Source organism: Patella vulgata, chromosome 2, assembly GCF_932274485.2.
Source record: "Patella vulgata chromosome 2, xgPatVulg1.2, whole genome shotgun sequence".
Taxonomy (NCBI): domain Eukaryota; kingdom Metazoa; phylum Mollusca; class Gastropoda; family Patellidae; genus Patella; species Patella vulgata.
Genome location: NC_065880.2, coordinates 64063772 through 64086727, shown reverse-complemented (window position 1 = coordinate 64086727; position 22956 = coordinate 64063772). Strand labels below are relative to the sequence as shown.

The following is a 22956-nucleotide window of genomic DNA, read 5'->3' as shown; positions in this document are numbered from 1 at the left end:
TCACCGGTTTGTGAATTAAACTAGTGACGATATAGATAAATAAGCTGTAAAACATCCAACATTTATTTCTCATATTCCAAGGAAAACTCGATTATAAAAATAGATTTTCTGTAGTAAAACTTAGAGCTGTATGGACATTTTTTGTACCCCTTCTATTCATTCATTCTTGATCATGTCTCCATCTTGCACGCTTTGGCAGGTCACGTTGAAATCAGGTTGATTTAAAAACAAAAGACTCACTTATACTTTATATTAGTTTAGTTCTGACATAAATATTTCAAAGCATACCTTTTTTTTTTTAAATACAAGATAATTTTGATTATTTAACATGTCCGGTATTTCCGAAGAATTTACTACACGTGTTCATTACACACACACCATGATGAATGGTTCCAGTGACCCGTGTGTCATCAACTTTGACCCTATCGGCACGCAGCATGGAACTCGAGTGATAACATAAACAATTTTACTATCAGCACATCAAACTGATTTGTTTCATTTTGAGACTCTTTATAGAGTGACCAGGTAAATAAATATGGTAAAACAATTAATTTGTCAATCAGTCGAGGCTATCTTGGGCTTTGCAGTAAGTGTTAATAATAAGTAACATATACAAATCTTCGAGCGGGAATTAAAGTACGTTAATTTACCGTGATATATTATAAATGACATGTGCTATATATGATGTATTTATATGGTCTTTAGTGAAAGAAATCATTGTTGTGGCTACCATTCCTGGTTTTGAAGGTCGGATATGATATGACAACGAATATCGGATTGTAGTTTTTTAAACCGTTTCACCAGTGCAACCGAACCGTGACCGGTTAACCGAGTAGCGTATACATCCTTAATTATTAGGCAATCAAGTCTACGATCTTTATTAAAAACAATAGGTTGGCAGGAAACAAAACATATGCCAAAATATTGAAGATTAAATCTTGTACCTTATCAAACTATCGACTAGTGGATATTAATGTCGGACAGTGGACTACTAGCCCTGGGCTAGTGGATTCAAAAAAATTTTTACGCCCCTGAAAGGCTTATTTTTTTAATGTCCTTCTGCGAAAATGACTAAGTACAGCTAATTAAAATGCGCATATGTCATTTCTTTACTATATAGAATTTTGCAGTGAAAATGCTTTTCCGATAAATAATGCCAGAGTTATGGTCCTTGATCACTTTGAAAAATCTTGTGGGCGCTCTAGAGGCCAAAGTTAATATCCAATTGACTTTAAATTTATACACAGTGTTGAAGGTCATGAGACGAAGAATCATATTGATTTTCAATGATTTCGGATAATTACTGCCAAAGTTATGGTCCTTGATCACTTTGAAAAATCTTGTGGACGCTCTAGAGGCCAAAGTTAATATCCGATTGACTTTAAATTTATACACAGTGTTTAAGGTCATGAGCCGAAGAATCCTATTGGTTTTCAACGATTTCAGATAATTACTGCCAGAGTTATGGCCCTTAATCACTTTGAAAAATCTTGTGACACTCTCGAGGCTAAAGTTATCATCTGATTAACTTCAGATTGATACAGAGTTTAAGATCTTGAGACGAACAAGTATATTGATTTTCAATGAATTTTTATGTCTTGAACAGCTAAATCCACGATATTAAAAGTTTTGTATACAAAACGTTGGCAGTTGGAATTCGATATAAGAGTAGGCGATAGTGCCGCTGCCCGACAAAATTTCCCGGATAGCACACTGTATGGCGTATGCCCGTCTTCATTAGCCCAGTATAGGAGCAGAACAGTAGGACGTTAAACCCCATTTCATTTCAGCATGGGGCAGAACTTTATAAAAACAAACAAATTCTAATGGTTTTCTGATAATTACTTCATGAGTTGTTGCTCTTAATCAGATTTTAGTGTATTATAAATGTTTCATTACCAAAAAAAGTAAAAATATACGACAACTCTTGTTAACTGCCCGAACGATTTAGCTGCTGGGGGGGGGGGGCGTATGTTTCGTTGCCTGGCAACCTATCTTTAATTCAATAATTAGCTTGCGCGTAGGGGTCTTTAACAGTGGGAGGATACATAGAAATCCCAGAAGGTTGGACAGGCTACCCTTCTCCTTGTCACGTACAACCGGGGAATCAATACATATTGTTTCGAAAACTTATCAGTAACTGATAAAACTCAAATTATTATTATTATTATTTAATACATTTATATAGCACATCTTTCACAGAAGTGTTCAGATGCGCTTAACAATAACAAAGTAGAATACAATTTATAATAAAAAAGGAGTTCCTAAAAATACAATTTATAATAAAAAAGAAGTTCCTAAAAAATAAAGTAAAAAGAGAGAGACAACCCATAAAACAGTCAAATGTGTAAAATCAGTAAAAAGTGTGTTTGAATAAATGAGTTTTCAAGTGCGATTTGAATGTAACAATGGAAGGTGATTTCCGAATAAAATAAGGTAATTTATTCCAAAGTAACAGTGCATAAAATGAAAAGGCCCTCTCGCCATAGGATGCTAGTCTGGCTCGAGGTTGTACTAACAGTAAATCGTCACTAGAAGAGCTTGTGTTTCTCACCGAAGTGCGGATTTGTATCAATTCAGATAAGTATGGAGGTGCGAAACCATTGATACATTTGTATGTGATTAACAATATTAAATGCCCCGTATCTCGGTCAATTTTTAAGCTACAAACAACAAATTTTGCACAGTTTCTAGTTTTTGCATGTACAAAAACATCTATTTTTTCAAGGGGGGCGATTTCCCAAATTTCTGAAAATTAACCCACTTGATATGGAATGACCCAATTGTTGGATTTTAACTTTTGATATATTTTGGCAGAGACAGGGCACATAGCTACACTATTTTTTATTTTTATTTTTTTTTCGTCAAATCTTTGTAGATATCAGGCGCCAAATTTAGAAAATTTAAATTTTGACAAAAAAAACAATTTTATTTATGAATATTTTTTGATGGCATCGCAGTTTTAGTTTTTTAAATGTTATTGTCCCCCTCCTTTCAAAGAAAGCAGGAGACTATTAAAATGGGTCTGTCCATCTTGTCTGTCCGTCCGTGACACTTTTTGGGACACAATAATTCTAATTCTAATTGAGCTAGAATGTTCAAACTTGGTGTAGGTGTTGATTAGGTGATTCAAATTGAGTGATAGTGGTGAAACTTCATGTACAGTTTCATTACATCAATACCTTAAAGTTCGATGCTGAGCATTTTCTGCTTAGGCAAAGTAGAGACTTCAATTTGATTGGTCAAGGCTTTGGAGGTAGAATGTTCAAACTTGATGTAGGTGTCTATTAGGTGAATGCCTTGACAGAGTTCGATCATGTGCATTTTCCACTAAGGCTTAAGCAGAGTTAAGCAATTTGATTGCTTGAGACTTTGGAACCCAGTGAAAACTTGGTTCTAATTGGGTGAGAGCGATGAAACTTCCGAGGATAGATTCATTATATCAATACTTTGAATAAGTTTGATGATGAGAATTTTCAGCTAAGTGGCACTAAGCTATTTGATTGGTCAAGATTTTGGAACATAACATCTCTGCTTTTGATTGAGGTAGAATGTTTAAACTTGATGTAGATGTTCATTAGGTGAATGTCTTTACTGAGTTCAATGATTAACATTTCCCGCTAAAGCTAAGCAGAGCTAAGCAATTTCATTGGTCGATGCTTTAGGACAAAATAACTTTGATTCTAACTGATGGAGAGTGATGAAACTTAGTGTATAGTTTCACTACCAGGTACTTCAAAACCTTGACTGAGTTTGATCACAAACATTTTATGCTCAGACCAAGTATAGATAATCAGTTGATTGCTCGATACATTTGAAAAAGATCAATGTGCAATTAATTAATGTGTCGTCTATATATTTTGGGATTTCAGCCTCACTTGTTTACAGCCATGTCAAATTTCTTAATACTGCTTGTGCTAAAATGTTCATTTCAGGAATTTATCACTAGGAAATCATGTTTTTCAGGCTACTGAAGTTATGGCCAAGTTATATGCTGCTCATCAAGAAGGCAAGAAAACTGTTGGTATTGATGTTGAAGTAAGCCCACACAGTATTATTCTTACAGACTAAATTATACAGTGCTCTAACCTAATTTTAGTGTCAATATAAGCCCACACAGTATTATTCTTACAGACTAAATTATACAGTGCTTTAACCTAATTTTAGTGTCAATACAAATCACACAAGTTGCACAACTACTGCTCCTACTTTGCTAGCTCTAATTTCAGAGAGAGAAATGGGGTTTAACGCCGATTCGACACAAACCAGGTCATTTCGGGTCTTTAGCAGTGGGAGGAAACTGCAGGATCTAATTTCAAGAGCTAAATTGGTCTATTGCAGGTCTTTCTTTAGGCCTGAAATGTTATCTAAATTATTAATTAGACATTAATTAACCTATCCAGACCATAATGATGGTCGAGGCTAGGCAGAAATTTAAATCGCTTAGTTCTCGGTTAATAGTGGATCAATTTGAATGAAGTTTTCAGCAAATTGCCTTTACATTATCTACTTTTTATACGCCCACATTTTCATATGGACGTATATTGTTGTCGCCCCCGTCCGTCCGCCCAAAATTTGTTTGTGGACACTCTACAGGTCAAAATTCTTGTCCGATTTTGACGAAACTTGAAATATAGGTTTATCTCCATAAGATCTCGTTTGCTTTCGATATTGGCATGTATTGGATCGAAACTTAATGGATTATGGCCCCTGTTTTTCCGAAAAATCACGTTTTTAGCTTGTGAACCCTATAGAGGTCACAATTTTTATCCGATTTTGTTGAAACTTGAAATGTAAGTTTATAACCCAAAGATCTCCGTTCCTTTCGATATCCGCGCATATCGGACTGTAACTTCCTGAATTATGGCCCTGATTGTACAAAAAATCGCTTTTTTAGTTTGTGGACCCTATAGAGGTCATAATTTTTATCTGATTTTAAAAAAACGTATTATAATATCACCGTTACACCCTAAGGATGACTGAGTTCGAATTTCGTGAAAATCGGCCCAAAATTGACAGACAAAATGGCCATCGTTCGGTCTCAAATAGCGTAAAAATATGGTATATCAAGGTTGTGGACCTTATAGAGGTCACAATTTTTATCCGATTTCGTTGAAACTTGATATTTAAGTTTTTAACCCAGAGATGTCGGCTCCTTTCGATATTCGTGCATATCGGACCATAACTTCATGAATGATGGCCCCTGATTGTACGAAAAATCGCGTTTTTAGCTAGTCAACCCTATAGAGGTCATAATTTTTATCCAATTTAAAAAAACGTATTATTATATCACCGTTATACCCTAAGGACGGCGGAGTTTGAATTTCGTGAAAATCGGCCCAAAACTGACAGACAAAATGGCTGCCCTTCGTTCTTAAATAGCGTTTAAAAAAATATATCAAGGTTATGGACCCTATATAGGTCACAATTTTTATCCAATTTTGTTGAAACTTGAAATGTAAGTTTATAACACAAAGATCTTGGTTCCTTTCGATATTTGTGCATATCGAATTGTAATTTCCTGAATTATGGCCCTTGATTGTAGGAAAAATCACTTTCTTTTTAGCTTGTTCTCTATCCGTCTCTCGAAAATGTGGGCGTATCCTGCCTGGCAGCCGCTGGTTAACTATTATAGTGAGAACTGGCAACTCGTTATCGAATCTCCCATAATGTATCTTTAATCCACAAAAAGAGTTTGAAACTTATGGTTGATAACTTTGATTTAGTATCAAAATATTCTTAATTTTATTAAGATTCCACCATTTGCCAATCAAGTTCAACCTAATTCCATTGAGAACTTTGTCCTATATATCACATTCACAAGCTTTAACATATAGAATATAAATGGAAAGATGTCTCAGCGAGTTAGGCACTGGTTCGCCATATGTTTGCTGAGAAAGTTCATCGGGATTTTACGGTATGGTTTGCCCCGAGGACAGAGGACCTGGCAGGGAACAGCATCTAGTTGTTTGTATGGTACGGAAAACTGAGGTTCTGTGCACACATTGGCGTGCACGTCAAAGAACCCTTAACTAACAGTCGGAATTGGAAATAAGAATTGGCCATATATCGCCCATGTCCGGACCAAATTTCCCTGATAAACCCACTGCATTGCGTATGCCAGTCTTCATATCATACTCTTTTAAATAGGAGTAAGTTATCACTATACGACTGATACCGTGGAATTTCGTGTAAATAGCGTTATTATCTAATCTATGTAGAATTATTCATAAATATCATTGAATTAGACCTAAAAGCATTCAATTTGTCCTTGTATACAACTTAAATCTCAACATGCAATTTTGAGAACAAAGCGTTAATTAACTAGTGTTTAGTTTGTCGACACGTGTGTAATTATAAGCGTCCCGCTTAATTTTCACGACTGTTCAATAATTAGTTGGACCGTTCAATTTCCCGAGTTGTGATTAAAATTAGTCAAGGTGTCCAATTACGCCAGGTATTCAATTCTGTTGCCGAACATCCAATTTCACATGCGTTGTTCAGATTTTAACGAAATGTTTATATTGAAGGAGTTGTAATATAGTAATGCTGCCGTGAAAACGTGTACATGTATAATGGACAGGCCCTTTTGAATAACAACAAAATGAGTTCGGTAATCTTGGGAAAACATTTACCGGCATTCTGTATCGGTTAGGATTTTTTTCTAACGCACTGTACATGCATATAACGTCGGCCAAAATGTATGCAACAATGAACAACTTACAATTTTTTTTACAACGTAGGCTATCATTACATCTTCGTCTATAACTTTAAATTATATACGTCATACGATGAGCTTGCAGCTTCAGTTAATCTAAATCATTCAAAGAGCACTCGATCCACTCCACGGGGAGCTTAACGGTAAGTCACGTGGTCAGATTGGGACTATATTCTTAGTCTGTCTGTGTTAATCGGCGACAAATCTCCGCTGTGACAATATACATATACTTTAAATGTCGCCCAATTCATTTTGGTGGAAGCGGATATTGAATAAAGCCATTTCACACACGTGTACATTACATGCGCATGTCATATATTTGTACAATGTCCACGATGTGTTACATGTAATTGTCGCCTTCACTACGTTATTTTGAGTAGCCTACACTTTCTGAATGATTCCATTCTTCTGTACGAATGCATGACCACTTGGACCAACTAATAGACCACTCGGACGAAACAAAAAAGACTACTCGGACCATACAAAAGGACCACTCGGACCAATAATAAAGTGTTGTTTTAATACGTTTATATTTGTGTTTATATTAATGACTACTCGAATTAATAATAAAGTGTTGTTTTATTTGTTGTTTTAATAATTGATAAGTGTTTGTTTTAATATGCATATGTTTTCTTTGAAATAATAAAGTGTTATGTACTTACCCGTCGCATTGTTTCATCATGAAGCACATCAAAGAAAAACAATTAAATGGTTGATGTAAAAAAGATGTATATTTGCTAATATGTACTTACCAACAGCGGATATTCTAAAGTTATGTATATACTCACCTATAAATTGTTCGCCTCTTTGTATTATGATACAATATGTTATTAATGAGTAAAATCATTAATAACATATTGTCTGTATTATATTTTTAAAATGAATAAGTCAAGCCTTATAATGTAATTTAATTGGTCCGTGTGGTCCTTTGGGTTGGTCCGAATAGCAAGGATAAATATGGGTCCGATATTATGCAATGTAGATGCAGGTTTGTTTTTTTTTTCTCCTTTTTTTTCTAACAATATTTATTCAATATTTACATATTATAAAGATACAATGTTCAATTATGGGATCTGAAAACAAGCGGTATAGTTATATAAATGCATTGTTTATAATTATAATCACGATTAACATACAGTTATAATTACAAAAGCAAATGCAGGTTCAATCAAGAAACTTGCGTGTTCACCGTCTAGTATAACTTTCGAGCTTCTGATATCTAGATTTTAAACGTAAACATATAGATGTATGTATAAACTTATAGATTGCAGTTACACAGGGTACATGTATATGCAGTAGGAATTCGGGAAGTTGGACATACAAAAGAATGGAATCATTCAGAAATTGTACAGAAAATAGGAAAATTATAACGGAGTGAAGGCGAGAATTACATGTAGGCCTAACACACTCGTGGACATTGTATAAATATATGACATGGGCATGTAATTTACACATGTGTGAAATGGGTTTATTCAATATCCGCTTCCACCGAAATGAATTGGGCGACATTTAAAGTAGATGTATATTGTCACAGCGGAAAGTTTGGATTTTATAGCAGCCAATAATTGATGGATTACATCTAAGTAATGATACGTTGTAAAAAAATTGTAAGTTGTTCATTGTTGCATACATTTTGGCCGACGTTATATGCATGTACAGTGCATTAGAAAAAAATCCTGACCGATACAGAATGCCGGTAAATGTTTTGCCAAGATTACCGAACTCATTTTGTTGTTATTCAAACCGGCCTGTACAATATACATGTACACGTTTTCACGGCAGCATTACTATATTACAACTCCTTCAATATAAACATTTCGTTAAAATCTGAACAACGCATGTGAAATTGTATGTGCATGTGAAATTGTATGTTCGGCAACAGAATTGAATACCTGGCGTAATTGGACACCTTGACTAATTTTAATCACAACTCAGGAAATTGAACAGTCCAACTAATTATTGAACAGTCGTGAAAATTAAGCGGGACGCTTATAATTACACACGTGTCGACAAACTAAACACTAGTTAATTAACGCTTGGTCCTCAAAATTGCACGTTGAGATTTAAGTTGTTTACAAGGACAAATTGAATGCTATTAGGTCTAATTCAATGATATTTATGAATAATTCTACATAGATTAGATAATAACACTATTTACCCGAGATTCCACGGTACCAGTCGTATAGTGTATTTTGAGATAATAGTTGTACATATTTCCAGGGTATTGGAGCAACAGTAAAAGATGCTAAAGAAGCTGGCGTTATAGATCTATTTATAACCAAACACTGGGGAATTAAATTTTCTACTACATCAGCATGTACTGTTCTTAATGTTGATCAGGTATGATAATCCATGTTTTCTAGAGAAATATTGTTACAATAGATCTCAATTCCTGGTACATGTTGTAATAATATGATTGGGTTCTTATTTGAAAACTGTAAAAACCTTTAAACATTATACAATCGTCCGTCCGTCCACAATTGTTTGTGGACTCTCTACAGGTCACAATTCTTATCCGATTTTGACGAAACTTGAAATATAGGTTTATCCCTAAGAGATCTTGGCTGCTTTCGATAATGGCATGTATCTGATCGAAAATTCATGGATTATGGCCCCTGATTGTATGAAAAATCACGTTTTTAGCTTGTGGACCCTATAGAGGTCACAATTTTTATACGCCCACATTTTCATGTGGACGTATATTATCGTCGCCCTTGTCCGTTCGGACGTCCGTCCGTCCACAATTTGTTTGTGGACTCTCTACAGGTCACAATTCTTGTGCGATTTTGACGAAACTTGAAATATAGGTTTATCCCCAAAAGATCTCGGATGCTTTCGATATTGGCATGTATCGGATCGAAACTTCATGGATTATGGCCCCTGTTTGTATGAAAAATCACTTTTTTTGCTTGTGGACCCTATAGATGTCACAATTTTTATACGCCCACATTTTCATGTGGACGTATTATGCCGTCCGTCCTTCCACAATTTGTTTGTGGACCCTCTACAGGTCACAATTCTTATCCGATTTTGACGAAACTTGAAATATAGGTGTATCTCCAAAAGATCTCGGCTGCTTTCGATATTGGCATGTATCGGATCCAAACTTCATGGATTATGGCCCCTGTTTGTACGAAAAATCACGTTTTTGGCTTTTGGACCCTATAGAGGTCATAGGGGGGGGGGGGTGTGGATGGCTGAATGGTTAGCGTGCGCGCGCTGTATCATAAAGTCTGTCATTGAGTCGACTGGCGTGGTTTCCAATCCCCGGTTGTACGTGGCAAGGAGTAGGGTCGCCTGTCCAACCTCGTGGGTTTTCTCTGGGTCCTCCGGTTTCCTCCCACTGCTAAAGACCCCTACGCGCAAGCGAATTATGTAAATAAAATTAAACCATATGTTAGTCTCGAAATGACCTAGTTTGTGTCGAGTGGACGTTCAACCCCATTTCTCTCTCTCTCTATAGAGGTCATAATTTTTATCCGATTTAAAAAAACGTATTATTATATCATCGTTACACCATAAGGACGACTGAGTTAGAATTTTGTGAAAATTGGCCTAAAATTGACAGACAAAATGGCCGCGGTTCGTTCTCAAATAGCGTAAAAATATGGTATATCAAGGTTGTGGACCCTATAGAGGTCACAATTTTTATCCGATTTTGTTGAAACTTGAAATGTAAGCTTATAACCCAAAGATCTCGGTTTCTTTCGATATTCGCGCATATCGGACCGTAACTTCCTGAATTATGGCCCCTGATTGTACGAAAAATAGCGTTTTTAGCTTGTGGACCCTATAGAGGTCAAAATTTTTATCCGATTTAAAAAAACGTATTATTATATCACCGTTACACCATAAGGACGACTGATTTCAAATTTCGTAAAAATCGGCCCGAAATTGACAGACAAAATGGCCGCCGTTCTTTCTCAAATAGCGTAAAAATATGGTATATCAAGGTTGTGGACCCTATAGAGGTCACAATTTTATCCGAATTTGTTGAAACTTGAAATGTAAGTTTATAACCCAAAGATCTCGGTTCCTTTCGATATTCATGCATATCCGACTGTAACTTCCTGAATTATGGCCCGTGATTGTACGAAAAATCACGTTTTTAGCTTGTGGACCCTATAGAGGTCATAATTTTTGTTCGATTTAAAAAAACGTATTATTATATCACCATTACACCCTAAGGACGACTGAGTTCGAATTTCGTGAAAATCAACCCAAAACAGACAGACAAAATGGCTGCCCTTTGTTCTCAAATAGCGTAAAAATTGGGTATTTCAAGGTTGTGGACCCTATATAGGTCACAATTTTTATCCGATTTTGATGAAACTTGAAATGTAATTTTATAACCCAAAGATCTTGGTTCCTTTCGATATTCGCACATATCGGACCGTAACTTCCTGAATTATAGCCCCTGATTGTATGAAAAATCGCGTTTTTATCTTGTGGACCCTATAGAGGTCATAATTTTTATCCGATTTAAAAAAACGTATTATTATATCACCGTTACACCCTAAGGAAGGGTTAGTTCGAATTTCATGAACATCGGACCAAAATTGCCGGACAAATTGGCTGCCCTTCGTTCTCAAATAGCGTAAAAATTTGGTATTTCAAGGTTGTGGACCCTATATAGGTCACAATTTTTATCCGATTTTGTTGAAACTTGAAATGTAAGTTGATAACCCAAAGATCTCGGTTCCTTTCGATATTCGCGCATATCGGACCGTAACTTCCTGAATTATGGCCCCTGATTGTACAAAAAATCACGTTTTTAGCTTGTGGACCCTATAGAGGTCATAATTTTCATCCGATTTAAAAAAACGTTTTATTATATCACCGTTAACCCTAAGGATGGCCGAGTTCGAATTTCGTGAAAATCGGCCCAAAATTGACAGACAAAATGGCCGCCGTTTGTTCTCAAATAGCGTAAAAATATGGTATATCAAGGTTGTGGACCCTATAGAGGTCACAATTTTTATCCAATTTTGTTGAAACTTGAAATGTAAGTTTATAACCCAAAGATCTCAGTTCCTTTCGATTTTCGCGCATATTGGACCGTACTTTCCTGAATTATGGCCCCTGATTGTACGAAAAATCGTGTTTTTAGCTTGTGGACCCTATAGAGGTAATAATTTTTATCCGATTTAAAAAAACGTATTATTATATCACCGTTACACCCTAAGGATGAATGAGTACGAATTTCATGAAAATCGGCCCAAAATTGACATACAAAATGGCCGCCGTTCGTTCTCAAATAGCGTAAAAATATGGTATATCAAGGTTGTGGACCCTATAGAGGTCACAATTTTTATCCATTATTGTTGAAACTTGAAATGTAAGTTTATAACCCAAAGATCTTGGTTCCTTTCGATATTTGTGCATATCGGACCGTAACTTCCTGAATTATGGCCCCTGATTGTACGAAAAATCGCGTTTTTAGCTTGTGGACCCTATAGAGGTCATAATTTTTATCCGATTTGAAAAACCGTATTATATCACCGTTACACCCTAAGGACGGTCGAGTTCGAATTACATGAAAATCGGCCCAAAACTGACCGTCAAAATGGCCGCCCTTTATTCTCAAATAGCGTAAAAATATGGTATATCAAGGTTGTGGACCCTATAGATCTCACAATTTTTATCCGATTTTGTTGAAACTTGAAATGTAAGTTTATAACACAAAGATCTTGGTTCCTTTCGATATTTGCGCATATCGAATTGTAATTTCCTGAATTATGGCCCTTGATTGTAGGAAAAATCACTTTCTTTTTAGCTTGTTCTCTATCCGTCTCTCGAAAATGTGAGCGTATCCTGCCTGGCAGCCGCTGGTTAACTATTATAGTGAGAAACCTGAAATGTAAGTTTATAACCCAAAGATCTCGGTTCCTTTCAATTTTTATCCAATTTTGTTGAAACTTGAAATGTAAGTTTATCACACAAAGATCTCGGTTCCTTTCGATATTTGCGCACATCGAATTGTAATTTCCTGAATTAATGCCCTTGATTGTAGGAAAAATCACTTTTTTTTTTAGCTTGTTCTCTATCCATCTCTCGAAAATGTGGGCGTATCCCGCCATGCAGCTGCTGGTTATCTTATTTAAAAAAACATATTATTATATCACCGTTAAACCCTAAGGACGGCTGAGTTCGAATTTCGTAAAAATCGGCCCAAAACTGATAGACAAAATGGCCGCCGTTCGTTCTCAAATAGCGTAAAAATATGGTATATCAAGGTTGTGGACACTATAGAGGTCACAATTTTTATCCGATTTTGTTGAAACTTGACATTTAAGTTTATAACCCAAAGATCTCGGTTCCTTTCGATATTCGCGCATATCGCAACGTATCTTCCTGAATTATGGCCCCTGATTGTACGAAAAATCGTGTTTTTAGCTTGTGGACCCTATAGAGGTCATAATTTTTATCCGATTTGAAAAACCGTATTATTATATCACCGTTACACCCTAAGGACGGCCGAGTTCGAATTACATGAAAATCGGCCCAAAATTGACAGACAAAATGGCCGCCGTTCGTCTCAAATAGCGTAAAAATATGGTATATCAAGGTTGTGGACCCTATAGATCTCACAATTTTTATCAGATTTTGTTGAAACTTGAAATGTATACTTATAAGACACAAAGATCTTGGTTCCTTTCGATATTTGCGCATATCGAATTGTCATTTCCTGAATTATGGCCCTTGATTGTAGGAAAAATCACTTTCTTTTTAGCTTGTTCTCTATCCGTCTCTCGAAAATGTGAGTGTATCCTGCCTGGCAGCTGCTGGTTAACTATTATAGTGAGAAACCTGAAATGTAAATTTTTAACCCAAAGATCTCGGTTCCTTTCGATTTTCGCACGTATCGGACTGTAACTTCCTAAATTATGGCCCCTGATTGTACGAAAAATCGAGTTTTTTGGCTTGTGGACCCTATAGGTCATAATTGTTATCCAATTTAAAAAAACGTATTAATATATCACCATTACACCTTAAGGACGGCTCAGTTCAAATTTCGTGAAAATCGGCCCAAAACTGACAGACAAAATGGCCGCCCTTCGTTCTCAAATAGCGTAAAAATATGGTATATCAAGGTTGTGAACCCTATATATAGAGGTCACACTTTTTATCCGATTTTGATGAAACTTGAAATGTAAGTTTATAACCCAAAGATCTCGGTTCCTTTCAATATTCGCGCATATCGAATTGTAATTTCCTGAATTATGGCCCTTGATTGCAGGAAAAATCACTTTCTTTCCATCTGTCGAAAATGTGGGCGTACCCTGCCTGGTAGCCACTGGTTATATTTGTGATAATTATTTGAAACAAAACAGGATTATCATAAATAATATTTAACATCTACAATATGAGTACGGCAAGCACTCTCTACATATTGCGTTTGTAAACCACGAAATTCCTCTTATTAGAAAGTTTTAACTATAGTCTATTGTATGTAAACGTTAAAAAAAATCAGCTCAAGGTAACTGATGAATACAGACAACCTAACTAAATGTTGCGCACGCGTACTAATGTTAAATTCAATCGTTAATCGTACGTACGTAAAAAAAAAAAAAAACGAAGAATCACGACTGCGGAAATTAAGAATTCGTTTTTCAGAGTAAAATTTGAAACTTTGATGTGACCAAGAAACATAACTCTTTTTGATGAAAAAATCTACCGCTGTAATGCTACTTGGGTGATCAACATTTCCACATATTAGAAAGTCCCATTCAAATGGTTAAATCACACAAATATCCAACTTTGCAATAGTTTAATTGTTCATGAATGATGATTTTAATGGGAAGTCTTATCATATTTGTTAAAATAGGCCCCAAATTAAGCTCGTTTATTGGATTTTTATACGCCCACATTGAAATGTGGTCTATATTGTCGTCGCCCCCGTCCGTCCGTCGGTCCGGCGTCCACAATTGCTTGTGGACTCTACAGGCTAAAGTTAATATCTGATTAACTTTAAATTTATACACAGTGTTTAAGGTCTTGAGACGAAAAATCCTATAAATTTTCAGAGATTTCCGATAATTACTGCCAGAGTTATGGCCCTTGATCACTTTGAAAAATCTTGTGGACGCTCTAGAGGCCAAAGTTAATATCCAATTGACCTTAAATTTATACACAGTGTTGGAGGTCATGAGACGAAGAAGCCTATTGATTTTCAACGATTTCCGATAATTACTGCCAGAGTTATGGCCCTTGATCACTTCAAAAAATCTTGTGGACGCTCTAAAGGCCAAAGTTAATATCCGATTGACTTGAAATTTATACACAGTGTTTAAGGTCATGAGACGAAGAAGCGTATTGATTTTCAGCGATTTCCGATAATTACTGCCAGAGTTATGGCCCTTGATCACTTCAAAAAATCTTGTGGATGCTCTAATGGCCAAAGTTAATATCCGATTGACGTTAAATTTATACACAATGTTTAAGTTCATGAGACAAAGAAACCTATTGATTTTCAACGATTTCCGATAATTAATGCCAGAGTTATTGCCCTTGATCACTTCAAAAAATCTTGTGGATGCTCTAGAGGCTAAAGTTAACATCCGATTGACATTAAATTTATACACAGTGTTTAAGGTCATAAGATGATGAAGTCTATTGGTTTTCAGCGATTTCTGATAATTACTGCCAGAGTTATGGCCCTTGATCACTCTGAAATATCTTGTGGATGCTCTAGAAGCGACAGTTAATATTCGATTGACTTTCAATTTATACACAGTGTTTAAGGTCCTGAGACGAAGAAGCCTATTGATTTTCAGCGATTTCCGATAATTACTGCCAGAGTTATGGCCCTTGATCACTTCAAAAAATCTTTTGAGTTTAAATTTATACACAGTGTTTGAGGTCATGAGACGAAGATTCCTATTGATTTTCAACGATTTCCGATAATTACTGCCAAAGTTATGGCCCTTAAGTTATCATCCGATTGACTTCAGATTGATACAGAGTTTAAGATCTTGAGACAAACAAGTATATTGAATTTCAATGAATTTTTATGATTTGAACAGTTAAATCTATGATATTAAAAGCTTTGCATACAAAACGTTAGCATGGGGCAGAACTTTATAAAAACCAAACAAATTCTAATAGTTTTCTGATAATTACTTCGTGAGTTGTTGCTCTTAATCAGATTTTAGTGTATTATAAATGTTTCATTACCGAAAAAAGTAAAAATATGCGACAACCCTTGTTGACTGCCCGGATGATTTAGTTGCTGTGGGCGTATGTTCGTTGCCTGGCAACCTATCTTTGTTCTTGCATGAACCCCTCTACCTAAGAGTGTATTGCTCGACACTTTATGAAAAGATAAATTTGCAAGTAATTAATAGGTATCTTCTAATAATATTGTGATTTGGGTGGGTGATATCAGTCGTTCTTGAATTGTGTTCATAATGAAAATGATTTTTGTTTGCAGATAATTATGTCTAAACCAGCTGGTGGACCCAAAGTTAAGGAGAACAAGAACTATGATGAAGATGATTAAACCAATATATATATATCTATATATGTTATAACATTTAGTACTACATTATTTATAAATACTACATTATTTATAAATATTATATTACTTACAGATTTTCGTCTTGTTAGCTTTTGTCCATTTACACATTTATTTACAGGGGCATATATCTTGTATGTTAAAAAATTTGTACCAAATGAATAAAACAAAATTCTTTCACCAATTTAAGTCTTTTTTTTTATTTGCCCACACAGTGTTTGGTGTGTGTGCGTGCCATAGAGGCTTGAGTTTTTATATGCCCAACATATTCATCTGGACGTATTATGGAATTGCCTGTGTCTGTCCGTCCACATTTGTTTGACCCAGTACAAGTCACAATTTTTATTTTGATGATACTTGAAATATATGTTTATATCACAAAGTGCTTGGATGAGTTAGATTTTGGTGAAACTTAAAATACGAGGACTGGCTGAAAAGTTGTAAGCCTGAAAAGGATTATTGTTAGTAGACATGAGGGTCATCATATATACAAAGGAAAGGGTCATTAAAAGGTTAGGTCACCAGATAGAAGGTGAAAAGTCAAACAAAATTCAAAGTAAGACGAAATCGAAATTCAAAAATTGGTTCCTAAGAATTGTTGCCATTTGGAGTAGGTTCAAAACAAAAAGTCATCAAAATCCGGTAAATTTCCGGAAGCTGACAAAATTATTTTTAGTATGCCATTTTGAAGGTATCCATGTGTTCCTTATTCCTACCAAGATTCAACTTGATACCTCAAATACTAAAGGAGATGCGCCTTCTTGAAGGACCGAAAAAATGAAGAAAACTTTTGAAAATCTTTGATGCTAAAACTAATCGAGCGATTGTCCGAATTTCGAAAAAAACATCGGAGCCCCAATGGGATTCGTTCAAACTTCCCATGCAGATATGAAAACTTTCATATTCATCGTCACGTGACATGGATTATATCAAGTATCTTAAAACGATAAAAGAATAAGAAAAAATAATTACCAAATTCGGTGAAAAACTCACGAAGTTACAAGTCTAAAGATAGTGAGAAACATTGCACACGGGCAAAAAAAATTAATCTGAAAACTAAAAGGAATAACTGAGACTTGGATTGCTGTAATCGGAATGACTTCCCGTTTCAGAAAAAAAGGATCAAGCCCTTTAAAAGCAGGACGAGAAAATCGAATGAAAATGGCAGGAAAACTTCGAAAAATTAAATGAGATAACTTTGAACGGAACTAATATTTTTTTAATCTGATTGCCCCTAGCTGTTCGAATATTTAGGTTAAATTTTGAAAATTAAAGACATAGATTGTCCTGTAAACAACTTTGTCGGCACGTAAAATATCAAAGGCGAAATTTTCAAACACCAAAAATTCGACCTTGATACCGGCTATCCTGAAATGTGTTAATTTCAGAAATAGATGCATTGAACATAATTACGGCCTATTGTGATTATTTTCACGTCCGTTAAACTAAAGTGGATTTTTCATATTCAATTCAAAATAGAGACCATTCAACTGTTGACCGAAATCAAAATTCGACTGCTCTGAACGTTTTTTAGGCATTACCTCATGGATTCAGAAAATTTAACTCCCAAATCTGTAAGTAAAAAAATCGCAAGAGTCTGCTGAGGGATTTTTCCAGGGTTCGTACGCTTCCTGGAAAGTCATGGAATTCCACCTATGAAAATTCCAAGCTTGGAAAACCTGGAATATGAGTATTTTATCTTGGAAAGTCATGAAATTTTCACCTCCGTCCAGTAATCACCCTTTCTCCGAAATTTGATACATTTATTCAATTTGTAAAACTTGTACGAAAGAAAAGCGCGGTAAAGAAAAATAGATCCAAGAGTAGACAAACTTTCGTAGTCTTTTTTCTGACGTAACGGTAATTGGCTTGACAATCAATTTTTTTGGCTTGATAATCTGGACTACATCCTGTAGCAGTTTCACAGACTTGGCTGAATTATCTCCCTTCCAGTTACTCGTCTGCTAGTCAGTTCAACTAGTAGGCTAGTGTTTTTGCTTTCGAATAGCGTGATGAATTCTCTTTGATATACCCAACTTACTACAACAATATTAAAATGCCCGGTAAATGTACATTTCAAGACTGTTGGAATGGATGACAAAAACCGATTTCTGTTCATGGTTAATGCGTGACAAAACTAATTCACGAAAAGCCCGATGTTGCGCATGTCAGAAGTCTTTTGATATATCTAATATTAGTAATATGGGGGAAGCAGCTGTAAAGAGCCACATGAAAGCGAAAAACATTTAGTTAATTACAGAAAATTAAGAGTGTGGCCAGAATCCTATTGGTCAGATTTTTGCCTCATCTTCGGGTCAAACAGGGGGTAGTACGTACAACTGAAATTTCAACAGAAAGTTCTTGTTCACGTTGTGATAGTTTTGACACTAAAACCGAAAGTAGGAAATCCCAATCATTGACTTTGTTCATTTCAAAGGAAGATACAATAAAATCCGAGATATTGTGGAGTCTGCACAATATAGAAAACCACCACTCATATAAATCAATTCACCTGTGGAGAAAAAAAAGATGGCCTATTATTGCAACTTTGGTTTAGCACCCCATTTTTCAGATTTGCTAAAAAAAAAAACCAGTTTGAAGAATAAAGATTCTTTTGTACTCCTTTTTATACGCCCACATTTAAATGTGGTTGTATATTGTCGTCGGTCCGGCGTCCGTAATTGCTTGTGGACGCTCTAGAGGCTGAAGTTAATATCCGATTGACTTTAAATTTATACACAGTGTTTAAGATCATGAGACGAAGAATCCTATTGATTTTCAGCGATTTCCGATAATTACTGCCAGAGTTATGGCCCTTGATCACTTTGAAAAATCTTGTGGACGCTCTAGAGGCCAAAGTTTATATCCAATTGATCTTAAATTTATACACAGTGTTTAAGGTCATGAGACGAAGAATCCTATTGATTTTCAACGATTTCCGATAATTACTGCCAAAGTTATGGCCCTTGATCACTTTTCAAAATCTTGTGATGCTCTAAAGGCTAAAGTTATCATCCGATTGACTTCAGATTGATACACAGAGGTTAAGATCTTTTGAGGAACAAGTATATTGATTTTCAATTAATTTTTATGACTTGGAACAGCTAAATCCATGATATTAAAAGTTTTGTATACAAAACGTTAGCATGGGGAAGAACTTTATAAAAACCAAACAAATTCTAATGGTTTTCTCAGTTGTTGCTCTTAATCAGATTTTAGTGTATTATAAATGTTCCATTACCGAAAAAAGTAAAAATATGCGACAACTCTTGTTGACTGCCCAGACGATTTAGCTGCTGTGGGCGTATGTTTCGTTGCCTGGCAACCTATCTTTAATGAAAGTTTGAATATCAAAACAAAAAATAAACAGCTAGATGTGAGGTACTGGGATAGGGATAATGTGATAACTCAAAGTTTATTGGCCATCCTGCATCACATGAACTTTTAGAACATTTTACCGATTCTGTTCAAGATTTGAACCTGTCTAAACTTGTGCAAGTGTCTATGGATGGACCTAATGTTAATTTAAACTTTTGGGGTCTCTTTTCTGATTATATACAAACTAATTATTCTAGTAAAGTCTTGAATATAGGAAGCTGTGGGCTCCATGTTATTCACGGTGCATTCAAGGACTTTTCTTCAACTTCGAAGTTGTTACATATTGTTCAAGGACACCCCTGCTCGCAGGGAGGACTATGAAAAATTAATAGGAACTGATAATCATGTTTATGCTTTAAAGTTTTGTAAACACAGATGGTTAGAAAATCTACCTGTAGCTTTAAGAGCTCGTGAGATCATTCCATTACTTAGAAAATACATTGATCAAGTGAACAAGAAAAAAATAACCAACCCCAAAACTGAGTCATATAAAACGATTGTGGAAATGTTAAAAGACCCTCTTTTAGAAGATAAAATAAACTGTTTTATTTCTATTGCACAAGAAGTTACCCAATTTTTAACCGTGTATCGGACTGACAAACCCATGATTCCATTTCTAGCTGAGGACTTGTATCTGCTGTTGAAGGGGCTAATGGGAAGGGTGATTAAATCAGATGTAGGCCCTACTAAGTAAAAGCGGGGGTACTGCTTGCTCATTACTGAAGATTGACATAAATGACAGAAATAATCAGTGTGAAATAAAGAAAGTTGACATTGGATTTGTGGGAAATAAACTGTTGAAATCACTTGTGTCCGACAAAAAAGTAAACGAACAACAAGTTCTAGACATAAGAGCTCAGGCTTCAGTTATCAAAATGATTTCTAAAATCCAAGAAAAATGTCCCCTGAAATATACACTTGTGAGGTGCATGAAATGTTTAGATTCTAGGCAAATGTGTAATGACAAAGATTTTTGTGTAGAGAAATTGGAAAGAATACTTGGCATTCTTGTTGATCATAAAAAGATCAATGAGTTAGAATGTGACACAATAAAACATGAATTTTCTACATTTTTGACCCAAGATTTACCAGGATATTCTTCTTTGTTTAAAGATTTCAATTATAAAGAACAACGAGTTGATAATCTTTTCTATAATTGCTTCTCATCAAAACAACCATATAGTAACATTTGGTCTGTCATTCAGTTACTTTTAATCTTATCACATGGACAAGCATCTGTTGAGCGTGGATTTTCTGTGAATAAAGAGGTCTATAAAGATAATATGGACGAAAAATCTTTTATTGCGCAAAGACAAGTCATAGATCATATTCAGTCTGTTGGGGGAGCTTTAAATGTTGACATAAATAAAAAAAACTAGTCATGTCAGTCAGTTCTGCAAGACAAAACTATATGTCATTTTTGGATAAACAGAAAAAAGACGGAGAAAGTTTCATTGAAAAAACGATCCTTGTTAGAGGAAATTGATGAAATGAAAATTAAAGATAGGTTGCCAGACAACGAAACATACGCCCACTGCAGCTAAATCCTCCGGGCAGTCAACAAGGGTTGTCGCATATTTTTACTTTTTTCGGTAATGAAACATTTATAATACACTTAAATCTGATTAAGAGCAACAACTCAAGAAGTTCTGCCCCATGCTAACGTTTTGTATGCAAAGCTTTTAATATCATGGATTTAACTGTTCAAGTCATAAAAATTCATTGAAAATCAATATACTTGTTCGTCTCAAGATCTTAAACTCTGTGTATCAATCTGAAGTTGAAAATCAATAGGAATCTTCGTCTCATGACGCCAAACACTGTGTATAAATTTAAACTCAATCGGATATTAACTTTAGCCTCTAGAGCATCCACAAGATTTTTTGAAGTGATCAAGGGCCATAACTCTGGCAGTAATTATCGGAAATCGCTGAAAATCAATAGGCTTCTTCGTCTCAAGACCTTAAACACTGTGTATAAATTTAAAGTCAATCAGATATTAACTTTAGCCTCTAGAGCGTCCACAAGCAATTGTGGACGCCGGACGGACGGACGGGGGCGACGACAATATACGACCACATTTCAATGTGGGCGTATAAAAAACGCAGACTTGAAAGTGATTCAGGAGCTTTATTCAAATCTGCTGATGACTTGGCCAACAAGGCAGAGTCTGTTGGTTCTGTTACTGAAATCAGACATTTAATTTCAAAATCCAATAGCCACAGAGAATCGGCAAAAGTCAAAAAATCTGAACTGGACAAATTTTAATGAAGAAATTATTAAAAAATTAAATGAATATATAAGTCAAACTAATTTAGTTGAAGTACTGGACATTGTTTTGTTATCTGTTCTATTTTGGATTAATATGTTTACTTTACAGTGAATAATTGAACTTTGTTTAAAGTACTTGATGCTTTAAGATAACATTTACTACTCAGATTGTAGCCCGACTTTTATTTGGTAATTTAAGTGAATACTGTTATTAATAAAAGTTTCATAATTTGCAAGAAGTTGATTTCTTTGCATGACGATGTAGATTAGCCTATTCGTGCAGATTTAATTCAGTAAACATGCATAGACAAACTTCGGTGCAATGCTCTAATTTTGGTCCTGGAAAATGCCCTTTTTGGTCCTGGAAAAGTCATGGAATTTCATTCACATTTTAGTGTACGAACCCTGTTTTTCACATTTCAAGATGGTGGCACTTCCGGTTCGATCGATAGACTTCATATTTTGTGTACCCATCAGTAATTTCTTATCTACATGTAGTATAGAAAAACAATTCCAAGGCTATCTCACCTATATTTTGTCGATTGTTTTGAAAAATTTGATCCTTATTTTCTCCAAGGGGAGATAACTTAGAAAATTTTTAAGGACATCGTTGAAGTTGGATCAACCAGATCTAATTACATTCCTAATTTTATGAAAATAGTACTAATATTCATGAAGTTGTCATGTTGGTTTTACTTCCGGGATGATATGTTAATTACGTAATATTCGAAAAAGAAAAAAGAATTAGTAAAATAGATCAAAAAGTCACAAAGTTACAGCTATGTAGGTCAATTTTTTTATCAGTAAATTTCGGATTCGTAAAACGTTTTGAAAATATCTTGATTCCAAAGCCACCACCCATCCCCGCGTACAAACTGGGTGATTTAATGGTATATATGGACTAAAAGCATATTCAAACTAATTAACTTGTCATAATTTTGCTTCAAATCCTTCTAAAACATTGTAATTGCGAAGGAATGCCCTGCTATAAAAATTCGATCAAACCAGGTCATGTTTACGTCACGTGACTTACCTCTCTTGGAAGTCAGAGGAGAATTCATTGCATACATAA

The 22956-nt window shown here is 35.2% G+C and overlaps 1 protein-coding gene across 1 annotated transcript in view; it reads left to right on the top strand.

The window, feature by feature from the left end:
* Positions 1–16419, top strand: part of LOC126811191 (T-complex protein 1 subunit theta) — a 230372-nt gene extending 213953 nt beyond the window's left edge. The window contains exons 14-16 of the mRNA XM_050536755.2: positions 3967–4038; positions 8939–9058; positions 16152–16419. Coding sequence (XP_050392712.2) covers positions 3967–4038; positions 8939–9058; positions 16152–16220 — 261 coding nt within the window. The 3' untranslated portion in view covers positions 16221–16419. The remainder of the gene's footprint in view (positions 1–3966; positions 4039–8938; positions 9059–16151) is intronic.
* Positions 16420–22956: the final 6537 nt, after the last annotated feature.